The sequence below is a fragment of the Anarhichas minor genome, unplaced genomic scaffold, assembly GCF_050575085.1.
Source record: "Anarhichas minor isolate MPS153535 unplaced genomic scaffold, ASM5057508v1 ptg000010l, whole genome shotgun sequence".
Taxonomy (NCBI): Eukaryota; Metazoa; Chordata; class Actinopteri; order Perciformes; family Anarhichadidae; genus Anarhichas; species Anarhichas minor.
Genome location: NW_027466456.1, coordinates 15,671,552 through 15,683,732, shown reverse-complemented (window position 1 = coordinate 15,683,732; position 12,181 = coordinate 15,671,552). Strand labels below are relative to the sequence as shown.

The 12,181-nt window shown below is 42.9% G+C and overlaps 1 protein-coding gene across 1 annotated transcript; it reads left to right on the top strand.

Moving 5' to 3' along the window:
- The first annotated feature begins 5,354 nt into the window (after window positions 1–5,354).
- LOC142946500 (kelch-like protein 10) lies at window positions 5,355–8,639 on the top strand. Its single transcript, XM_076087833.1, has 5 exons — window positions 5,355–5,506; window positions 6,163–6,643; window positions 7,112–7,729; window positions 7,959–8,108; window positions 8,268–8,639. Exons 1-5 carry the CDS (start codon window positions 5,355–5,357, stop codon window positions 8,637–8,639), a joined length of 1,773 nt encoding a protein of 590 aa, XP_075943948.1.
- The last annotated feature ends 3,542 nt before the right edge of the window (window positions 8,640–12,181 follow it).

Here is a 12,181-nt window from a genome sequence, read left to right as displayed (position 1 = left end):
CTAAGCTGTCATCACCCACAGAGTAGGCTTCCAGCAAGATCGAGAATTATAATATCAGTGTCACAACCGTGATCACTGTGAACATATGTTATTCAAAGGGGGATCAGAGTTAAATCCAGTAAAGTTAAACCCTACTTAATCTTTAGCTGATACATTGTGTGATGTGTTTATTTGATGTGATAGGTGTGATCGCTGTGGCTTTGACAGAAAAAAGGCAGGAGCAGGAGTCCACAACGTTTGGCTCCGAAGATTCTCTCATTCTCTTTTACAGCTTCTCCGACCCCTCTAATGCCCAGGTATGGAAACGTATAGAAGCATTTGGGACCGCCTGAGTGAATGTGGAGAGTGTACAAGCTGGAAAAGAGATTGAAAAGACCATATTTCTATGTCTCTCATTGACAGCACACAAGCTCATTTTCACCTCATATCTGTTTGAGACACACTTTGATTTCATGGCTGAAAGGGTTTGCTTACTCCTGTCATTTAAGTCTTTTATTTGCTTTAGCAACATTTGAGAGGCTCTATTGATTTGACGGAGGAGCTAAATCAATGAAACTGAGCTGCTAAACCACTCAAAAGTAATATGAGTTCTGCATGACGTATGCCTTCACTGGTGCATGCGTCATGCTTTGGTTTCACTGTCTGCTGGAGCAGTGATCAAAGGGGCAAAGGCTACTGTGTAGAGGAAACCAGAGACGTCACATAGTTTAAATAAAGAGATTTATTTAGTGTGGGGAGTAAAGTGCTGTAGTTCAGTGTTGCAGCTCATTTTAAACTCCAGGAGATTTAAACATGATGCCGAAAAATGACTTCTCTGTAATACCATGCTGCCCCTCCTGGGTGTTTTTTCCCCTTATGCCTGATGAAATGGAATCTACTGTATACAGTATATACTTGGGGTTTTGTGGATTAAAAGCTGAACTTTGAATGGCGAGACTAGAATAAATAAATATTCAGGATGGCAGGCACCCAAAACATGGAAATGTCTACTTTGAAATGTAATATTTCTGCCCTGTGTACGTGGGTTTCTGTGTTGTTTGCAGTTGCTGCTGGAGTGCCCAGATGACAGGTGCTGACTTTGACTCGGCTCTGCATCTCTGGTTTGCTGCATCTGCTGCCTTTTCTGCCTCGTAGTAGTTTTTGCATCCTATCACTTTTCCATGCCCCTCTTTTCATTATAAGGGAAGATTATTAAATCAATGTCCTGTACAATTCCAATGAAATGTTTCTTCTGTTGTTGCTGTTTTCTCAGGTCGTGTTGTGGGACATTTCTGCTCACGTCACACACTTACAGGGAACACAACCTGTTAAGAAGGTCTCTGTTAACACTGACACATATGTGAGTACCCATATCCTTTCTCTAATGTGCACAATGTTGATACACGAACACATGGTGTTCTGTATCTGAGTTGGTGTATTACATGTTGTATCAGTCACCGTAACTCTTCGGCTAGTAATGATGTCAGCTTGGTTTATTCAAGTACGGGTCTTCAGTGTATCAAAGCATGCAGCATATTTGCTGTATGACAGAGTGAGACGATGACATGTTGACTCCTGAGTTCTCCCCTCGTCCTCACTCTTTCATTAGATGGGAATGAAGTGGCCTAATGGTCCTTTTCAAGCCAGCCACAGCTGTCAAAACTAGTTCCACAAACGTACTAATGCCAGGAGTGAATCTCAAAGAAGGTTCTACCATTCAGTGACTCCACTGCTAAACAGAAACAGCCTAGAAGGCCTCGGCAAACACCACAGTCAGGTTGAAGTGACCTGGCTTGAACTTCAAAGAGGGCTTCTCTTGTGGCTTAACATCATAGTAAACTAATATTGTCATGGCATAGCTGCCCTGTTTACATGGCATTATGTGGAATAATAAAGAGAGGGAGTTAATGATACGTGACAACAAACACATAAACTCCTTCATAGCCTGTTGAGACATCCACAGACCAAATATTAAAGCAGTTCTGTTGCTTAAAGCCTGACCTCCACTGACATCTTCCGCTTGGCGGCTGTATTTAAATAGACATATATGCCCTCATCATATAGCCCCCATTTGCTTTGTGTGTTTTTATTGCCTCTACAGTGGAACAGCTGTCTCCATCCCTGTCCTCACTACTTCCTTCTCTTTTGCTTTTCCCTCTAGCACCCTCCGTACCTTTCTCTATTCTCTTTGTCCTTGTTTGCTCTTCATTCCCCAGAGTCAACAGCATCAGCTACTCCAGCTGTTACACAAGCCTTCCATCCTCCACAATAGTTTGTCCACATAGAAGATAACACACGAGCAAATCAGATCACTCCCCTCCCTTGTGTTTGCAATGTAAACATTGGCAGTTGTATCTGCGAAAAGGCTTTCTTTGGATGTTGAGTGCTGTGAAAGCTGCCCTACACCAGCACCTGTTGCTAGCTTATCAGATGAACAAAGAATTAAAATCCTCCTTTATAGATTTCTGTTCTGTTCACACCCTTTAAATCTGCAGGTGCACAGCAGTGTCATTGAAAGGAATCCCTTTCCACATTCTGTGCATGTTTCAAGATCCAAGGCACAATCTTTGAACTTCTGTGTCGCAGAATACATCCTTTGATAAAGTTTACTTAATTTGAATATCATGCTGGAGCGTTTTAGGATGGCTGTTCACCGCTGTATGAAGTCTTGATATTTAGATTGAATTGTCAAAGCTCACTGTACTCACTGTACATGCTGTGCCTTTTGTGTCTCACCTCCCACCAGGACCTCTATTACAAGAAAGAGAATAAGACTCCTGCTGTGCCCTACTGTGCCGTGTCTGCCATAGACAGCAGCCACAAAGCACCAATTACTGATGTCCACTGGCTGCCACCAACATTCGAGGTACACAGAGCTGAAGGCCAGAGGGGTTGGAAGGAGGACATTAAATAGTCAGAACACTGATCATGTAAAGAGTTAATTGGCCATCAGGAGTGCATTAGGGAGGTGCTGGAACCTTCTTCTGATCACTATTTCATTTGGCCTATGTTGATTCGTAAAAGGTGTTTTGTGTGATTACACAGAAAAACATTCGTTAATGTTTTCTTTATCTCAAGCCTCTTTTATCATATCTAAAGTCAACATTGTGGCATACTTACAGCAACTAGAGTACATTTTAATCCTTCACATCTAAGCTCCAAATTGATAACAAAACATTAAACACGTAAAATGTCAAGTATCTTATTGCTGTAATGATTTCTATATCTAGTTCTGGAATATTGACAGATATTTTATCTGGTTAAAAGCCACTTGAGTGTAAATAAGTCTGACAGGAGGTAAGGTGATAGTGGAAGTAGTCAGGGCAGAGAAAAGGCTATGGAGGCTATAATGTAACATACTGAGGATATAATGATAGAAATTGCACGGTTCAACAGGAAGGTATGGAAGGATAACACTGTTCCACTGCCACAACATATTGCTTATTGATTTGTGTTGCACTGTTTTTGGTCCTTGTACTGACAAACTTTCCTGTTTTTTTAATCTGCAGAACTGCTGCGAGCTTTATTGTGGCCCTGCATCTCAAAATGTATTGACCCGAAGTGATATCTGCTGCAGTGACACTATAGTGTTTGGTCTGTTGATCAGAAAACAATGATATTCAGTTTCTCAGAGTGAAAGGTGACGTCTTCAAATGTCTTGTTTTGTCTCACCAACAGTCCACAACCCCCAAATATTCAGTGAACATTGACATAAAACAGAGAAAAGCATTAAATCCTCTCACAGAAGAAGGAACAACTGGTGTTCTCGACCTTTCTCTGTCTGTTCTCTCAGCTTCTTAAGTGCATATAAATATTTTAGTCTCAAGATGATACAAAGAAGATGATCAGGATGATGATGTTAGTGGCTGTGGCTATGAGGATGTTGACAGTGATGATGATGATGATGATGAAGATGAGCTCTCATACTTTTCTATGGGGCTCCGTGTTGTCAGTGCAGAACATCTGCCTCACGTAGCTGAGAGAACACGAGGAGCGCTCGTTGACCATCAGCACCAAGAGTGACTGGTGCTTCACTTAGCCTGCATGTCACTTTGAGGAGCAGCACTCGAGTCCAACTGAGCGATTAGAGCATAGCTCATTGAAAATTAGTTTCGAAAGCCATTGTTGCTGAAGAACGACTCTATCTGCCTCATTCAGTGATTTATAGTTCCGTTTTTTTTGCTTTCTGGGGCTTTGAAAACTTATTTCCCCTGTAAATATTCAGCTAACGCTTTGTGTCTAAACTATTTTACATCTCACTCCTGAGTTGTTTTGCCTTCAAGACAAATTACTGGGCCAGTGATTTGAAAACAACCAAACTGACCCCGGTGAATAAGTAATTAGTAATAAGTACTTTTGGTGGAATCTGTTTCAATTACAGTCCACTGCCTCTTTTTTGAATTTTATGAATATTATGAACACCTCCTCGGATACTGTTTAATCAGAAGCCGCTGTATGTAGCAGCCATTTGTCAACACAGTGCTCCCTCCTACTGTTCACCGCTGCACACATTTTCCTCTTCATCACAGCACAATCTCGTGAACTGAGTGCATATTTCTCTTGGATGGGGTCTTTACTCAGTCAACCAAAGTCTAACTTGCTAATTAGATCTCAGGCTACCTGCTGTGTTTGCCCTTGAGGAAGGCAGTGGTTTAAAACCAGGGAGTTACTGCAGATTTTTGGGCAGTGAATATGTGTTTGACTCTGTAAGTGCGTGTTGATGTGTGCATGAATGGCTTCATGCATAGATGCATGCATGTACAGCACTGCAAACTTCAACGTCAATAATAAACACGTAGTTGAATCAACAACTCTCTGAAAGTTTTTAACAAAAACTAAACATTCATATCTGGTAGAGCTGTTGTAGTGGATTGTATTAGATTATATAGTACCTAACAAAGTGACCAAGGAGTTTAAACTAACAGTAAAATGACTGAGTTGCTTATTTTACTGGTGGACATCTGTAATAAAACTAGCAGAAAACATAATGTGCACCATTCAGTGAAATGGCTTCTGTCAAAAGCAAAATGACACTGTTTACAGCGTGGATTATATGCAAAACATAGCAACATTTATAATGTGTTTGCCACTTTGGTGAAACACCACTTTCAGATTGATGTAGGCTACATGTAAAACGCAAAAAGAAAACTAAGTTACAGCAATAAATACTGCATAACTTTATGCTTGTATGACAATCGTATGGTCTACAGGTTGAATTGGAGGATGTCAGTTCATCAGTGATATAGTAGGTCCAGGATTCCATTTTAGAATTCTAGCACCCCAACATGTTGTGTGGTTACTGTCTCTATTTTGACTCAAAAGACCTGTTGAGACAAGTCATTGACCATAAAGCTCTTATACTCAAGAAAATCAAGATGAGCTACTGGAACGAATCTTCACACATGTCAAGCTCAGTGTTTAATTCTCTCCGTCTGGAGGGAAAATTTTGCGACGCAGTCATCAAAGTCGAGGATGTAACGTTTGAAATCCACAAGGTCATCCTGTGTAGATGCAGCCCGTACTTCCAGTGAGTTGGCTATCTGAGATATATATATATATATGATGTGAATGTATTATCCTTCAAATGAGCAGAAAGTAATAGCTAATGATCAAGTCTGGGAGACTAATCACGATATGTGATGAATTACATACGTTCATGGAGCATTTGTGACAAGTTTGACATAGAAGAGAAGATATAATATATCAGCTACAATAGTCTCTCAGGTGTGCTTTTAAGCAGATTATTATTGATTAGTAGCATTGAGTAGTTTGTGTGTTCAGAAAAGTGACTAAATTCAACAACAAAAAACACTTGAGATGGATAATTCCACACAAATTGAAGGAAGAAGCTGTTCACTGCTGCACAAGATGAATTGTAGATGGTGGTGAAACAGCTCCAGAGAGATTACAAAAGAAAACAAAAATAGCATACAAAATGTAATATTACATATTTGTGACATTTATTTGACAGTGACATTCTTACTGCTAGTTACACTCGGAATGATGTCCGGCGGTTTACGTACAATTTGCCTTTAATGCAAAATGGTGTAGTATGTTGATTTTGTGAATGCTTACTTAAAAACTTTATCATTGTTATCAATGAGACAATGAGAATGAAAATCTGAAGTCTGTTTCCAATCCTCTGCTCTGTGTTTCTGACCCGCAGGGATCTCTGACCCGCAGGGATCTCTGGAGTCAGCCACCTCCAGACAAAAAGGTCTTCCACATACCCGGGCTGTCTCCGGACATGATGCAGTTCATCATTGAGTTTGCGTACACTGGCTTGGTCTCCGTGACGGAGGAAAACGTGCAGGAGCTGCTGCTGGCAGCCGATCAGCTCAACGTCATGGGCGTTGTGCAAACTTGCTGCGACTTCCTGGGCGAGCAGCTCTGCCCAAAGAACTGCATCGGCATCTTTCGGGTCACCGACACCTGCTTGTCCCCCGAGCTGCGGCTCAAGGCCTACCACTTCATCGTTGATCACTTTGAGAAGGTGGTTTTGTCCGAAGAGTTCCCGCAGCTCTCCGTGCAGCAACTCGCCGACATCCTCGATAGAGACGACCTCAATGTGAGCAAAGAGAGCGCGGTGTTCGAGGCCATCCTTCGCTGGATCGACCACGAACCCGAAGTGCGAAAAGCACACATCGCAGTGCTCTTCTCTAGGGTATGTTAACCTTCTGTCACCAGATTTAGTTTAGACTTGCATCTTCAGCATTTGGCTGAAGGTGTTATCCTAAATTGCAGGGGCGATCAATTAAACCACCATAGTCAAATTAGAGGTTAAGAGTTAAAGAGTTAAGAGTTAAAGTGAGTAAAAGATTTATGTCTTTAGTAGGAACAAATGGGCTTGGTACCACAGTCAGGCAGAGAAAGTCTGAGTATCGAGAGGCCGACTAACACATAGTTGGTTTGGAGATTTTAAAGAAATTTATTGACAATCACCAAAATATAGAATGTCACCATCTAAAAGGGTTTAAAAATGATATCTGAGTTTTGAATATTCAAGAGTAAAAATGTGAATATTAGTCACAGGTAAAATGATTATAGAAAAGCAACAGAGGTCTGGACACTGGACTCGAGTACAGGCCATTGAGTTCAATTGAAAGATTGTGTCCTGTTTTTCTCTGTGTAGGTGCGACTGGTGTTGACGAGTAACGACTACGTGAGGTTGAACGTGATGTCCAATGAGCTGGTGAAAAACAACGCTGAGTGCCTGGAAATGGTCAGTTCAGCCATCGAAATCCTAAGTCCCATCATAAGGTTCAGACCCTCTGTGTCGCAGCTCCGCAGCCCTCTCCCCCGCCCTCGCCTGCCTAACGCCATCCTGTTGGCCATTGGGGGCTGGAGCGGCGTCAATCCAACGAACAGCATCGAGTCGTACGACGTCAGCACCGACCTCTGGATGCAGGTGACAGACCAAGACGAGGGTCCTCGCGCCTACCACGGCACCGCCGTCCTCAACGGGAGCATCTACTGCGTCGGCGGCTTCAACAAGGTCGAGCATTTCAACAGCGTGCGCAGGTTTGACGTGAGCACGCGCACCTGGCACGAGGCGGCATCCATGAACCACCGCCGATGCTACGTGAGCGTCGCTGTGCTAGGCGAGTGCATCTACGCCATGGGAGGTTATGACGGGCACTCACGACTCAGCACCGCAGAGTGCTACAGGCCCGAGACCAACCAGTGGAGTCTCATCGCGCCGATGCACGATCGTAGGAGTGACGCCAGCAGCACGACGCTCCACAACAAGGTGGGTGAAGTGAACTAGAGGAATTCAAGAGCAACAGTACGATGGTGACGGGAACAATTTGATTTTTTACCTGTTTGAAACGAGACTGCGATGTTGTGAAAATAACCAAATTGTAAGTTCAAGTTCAAGTTCCGCAATTAGTGTTTCTGGTTGAGGCTGTGTTGAAGTAACTGGCCAGAGAGTACTGTCAGACTAAAGGTATTCAGCAACCCCCTCCGATTCTCCCCAGATTTACATTTGTGGCGGTTTCAATGGGGACGACTCTCTGCAAACGGCTGAATTTTACAGCCCAGAGACCAACCAGTGGACAATGATCAGCCAAATGACCTGCCAGCGCACTGGAATTGGCATCGTTGCATATGCAGACCATGTCTACGCAGTAAGTACATGAAACAGTGACACGCTAACTGTGTGACGTATGAAGAGATTTGGTCAGCGGTTGTTTTTAGACTCAGATGAGCGCTCTCTTTTGGCGAAGAATTTGGTTAAATCTCAATTCAAACGTCTCACCCTTCATTTTCACTTTTCCTCCCAAAAGGTTGGCGGTTTTGATGGCTCCGTCCATCAGAGCAGCGCAGAGGTCTACAACCCTAGGAGCAACACCTGGCGGCAAGTGTCCCCTATGTTGACTTCCCGCAGCTTCTGTGGTATCGAAGTGCTCAACAACCGGATCTATGTGGTTGGGGGCCATAACGGCCGCTCCTTCTACAGTAAAGTCGAGTACTACGACGCAACGAATGACGAGTGGACGGAGGCTCGTCACATGGATATTTGCCGCAGTGCCGTGAGCTGCTGTGTGTTGTCCGGGCTCCCCAACATGGATGAGTACGTTTTCCCCCGTGACTCCCTGTCCATTGTCAGTTTGGATGACGTGTCTGTGGACTCTGAAGAGTCTTCAGAACACTTCTGAACAATGCCGTGGTGCCATCATCCACCCGGCAAGACATAAAGCATTACATAAGAAAATAAATATTTCTTGTGCATTGAACTGCTGTTCCTCCAGAGATTTTCTTTTAACTTTTCAGTTTGTGCAACTTTTAAGTTTTATGTTCTGTGAGGGGGGTGCTGTGTTCCACCTGCAGACACACACACACGGGTTGATCCAGAGTGCACCACTGCATCAATAACGCCTTAATACGACAAATACAAATTTTTGTGTTTCGCGCATTCAGGTTTTCACATCGGCCACTGTATTTCTCCTACTCGCTTGGCACAGCTTGAAAAAGTTTAGCTGGTTGCATCTGCATCCTCCCTGCTAGATGCTGGCAAATGCACAGAGTACCTTTAAATACATTGTATTCATATTTGAAATCACCTTCTTCTGACAAGTCAAAAAATTACTTTTCTGCAGTGTAATCAAAAACAAAATTGGTGTTACAGTATATCTAATATCAGTTGTCACATCATTTCGATACTCTTTTGTAGTACTCATCAGGTAAAGTATAAAGTATACAGCACTCACAGTACTGTTTGTTGACCCCCTTGAATAAAGCAACGACCCCAAAAGAAAAACTACCAATGGATCAGTTTGACCCCCTTCCTGTCAATACAGCTCCACGACTGAGACGTGTACATGATATCGCTTCACTGTGGAGAGGAGGAGTAAAAGAAAAAATAAATAAGAGTGATAAAGAAAGAGAGTGAGAGAGACATGAAAGATTCAGTCAGAATAGAAGTCGATGTTGTTACATGACTTTCTGGTTGATGTGTCCCAAAATGTCCTCCAACTAAATTTGGACAAAACTGGGATTATTCAGGAGAAGAAAAGCGTGAATAACTTCAGTCTGTCGTCCGCTGTCCTCTCATTTGTGAAGACAAGAAAAAGAGACTTGTCTGCTTTAAAGTTCTGCTTTCGTTGATATTCAATTTACTTGATTTAACGTTGTTTCAGACACGTAGGTCCATGTCGGATACAAATTATAAAATAGATACCAAACTCGGCAGCTTAAACTCAAGGCACCATGTCCTTCATCACTCATGTTTAGTAACTTTGTACGTGTCTGTGTGTGTTCCCCTCATGTGCAGTACCATATCACTGTGTAATCTCTCTGGCCTTCCTTCCTTATCCACTCTCACTCTTAGATGCTTCTCCACATGTTGGAGTTGCTGGGTTGCAGAGTGGAGATTGGTTGGAGGGCTGGGGGGGATGCACTCTTAATCTGAAATATGAAATCTGTAAATTTTGAAATCTGTATGCAGTTTGTTGGTGTTCCTGGTGGGAACACTGTTTTTATGGAGGGGGGTGTGACGACCCCTCCCTTCCACCAGGGGTCTGTGTCTGTTTCCTCTCAGGTTGTCTTGCAGGATGTTGATCAGCAGCTAACGAGCCCCACCTGAGCCTGCTGGGTTGGTCCCAGCTATAAAGGCTGCCCCTCTTCTTTGGCTGTGGTGCCTCTCTGCGCCTCTCCTCTCTGACTCCTGTGTGGAGGACCTGGCTGGCTGCTGCCTTGTTTTGTTTTGTTTCTTTGTTTGTTTAGTTAGTTGTACTTTAAATAAATGTCTATTTATTACTTTTATCACTCGTCTTGTCTCCCTCATGTTACGACTTTTTGAGCCGGGTCGTGACAAGGATAACAGAATCTATAACCGTAGGATGGTCTTAAAATGCTAAACGTTATTAGCCTCGCAGTTCTCTCCTGAACGCAGTCACTCGAAAAGAAGGACTTCACATCCTGCTTTGCTCTTCACGTCCCGCTATCTTTCTCTGGAGTACAGTGGCTTTTGGTGGCTTTAGTGGCAACATCATTGTTCCCACTAGGTCAGTCACTTATAAAACTATTGCTGGAATAAACAAGTGTGCTCACTCTAATACATATTGGCTGTGCATGAAAACAAAAATACATAACACAATGTGACAACACATTGGTGGGCATCACACTCACAACATGTTATCTTTGTGCTAGCTCAAATGCACATGTAGTGCAGATGGACACCAATTCCATACAGCACTAAACAATGAAAATAAACATTATTTTCAGTACAGTACACGCACATTAAATGTTCTCGAACATGAAGGATAACAGAATCTATAACCGTATGGTCTTAAAATGCTAAACGTTATTAGCCTCGCAGTTCTCTCCTGAACGCAGTCACTCGAAAAGAAGGATTTCACATCCTGCTTTGCTCTTCACGTCCCGCTATCTTTCTCTGGAGTACAGTGGCTTCTAGTGGCTTTAGTGGCAACATCATTGTTCCCACTAGGTCAGTCACTTATAAAACTATTGCTGGAATAAACAAGTGCGCTCACTCTAATACATATTGGCTGCGCATGAAAACAAAAATACATAACACAATGTGACAACACATTGGTGGGCATCACACTCACAACATGTTATCTTTGTGCTAATCACAATTTGATCACTTGCGGGTTGCACTATCCAGTCCCACACAAAGTTCTCGCTATTCCCACTCCAGCGACAGCAACACCAACAAACAATCCTGCTGTCAGTAGACCTTTGGCACAGCGAAACCACCAACGCCTGGTCTGAGTCTCAGCAGCTGGAGCCGGCAGCTGCTGGTCATTCATTTGGACCGACTTGACATCATTATCCCGCTTAGACCTCTTTAGACGCTGCTCAAGGTCAATAATTTGTTGCGACTTGACATCATTGTCATGCCTAGCCTTTTTTAGATCCTGCTCAAGGTCATTCATTTCGTCCGACTTGACATCATTGTCATCCTTATCCCTCTTTAGATCCTGCTCAAGGTCATTAATTTTGTCCGACTCGACAGCATTGTCATGCTGGATTGCCTTTAGACGCTGCTCAAGGTCAACAATTGTTTTCGACTTAAATAAATTGTCACAAGTCTTATCCCTTAGACGCTGCCTAAGGTCATTAATTTGTTGCGACTTGACATCATTGTCATGCCTAGCCCTCTTTAGATCCTGCTCAAGGTCATTAACTTCGTCCGACTTGACATTATAGTCATGCTCGGTCCCCTTTAGACGCTGACAAAGGTCATTCATTTCGTCCGACTCGACAGCATTGTCATGCTGGATCGCCTTTAGACGCTGCTCAAGGTCAACAATTTTTTGCGACTTGAAATAATTGTCACAATTCTTATCCTTTAGACCAGGGGTCGGGAACCTTTTTGACTCAGAGAGCCATGAAAGCAAAATATTTGGAAATTTATTTCAGTGAGAGCCATATAATATATTTTAAGACTGAATTCAACTAAATGTGAGTATAATAAGCCTCTGAATTTATTGTTTTAAATAATGTTGTTGTAATACTCACAATTAATGCGACTTCTGCGACTTCTGCCGCTTTACATTCGACCGTTTCATCGATGCAATTTTGTCATTGCAAATTAAGCACACCGCAGAACCTGCTCTCTCCACAAAGGCAAATTCTTCAGTCCATTCGTCCTGAAATGTACGATACTCCTCATCCTTTTTTCTTTTCGCCATCTCTTCGTCGAAGGGTTAGCTTTGAGCTAACGACCGAGAAC

What these genes read in the sequence shown, in the direction of transcription:
- LOC142946500 (XM_076087833.1), top strand. Translation starts at nt 5,355, where the DNA reads ATGAGCTACTGGAACGAATCTTCACACATGTCAAGCTCAGTGTTTAAT. An exon ending in AGATGCAGCCCGTACTTCCA is followed by an intron (nt 5,507 to 6,162) that starts GTGAGTTGGCTA and finishes TCTGACCCGCAG; the next exon opens with GGATCTCTGGAGTCAGCCAC. An exon ending in GCACGACGCTCCACAACAAG is followed by an intron (nt 7,730 to 7,958) that starts GTGGGTGAAGTG and finishes GATTCTCCCCAG; the next exon opens with ATTTACATTTGTGGCGGTTT.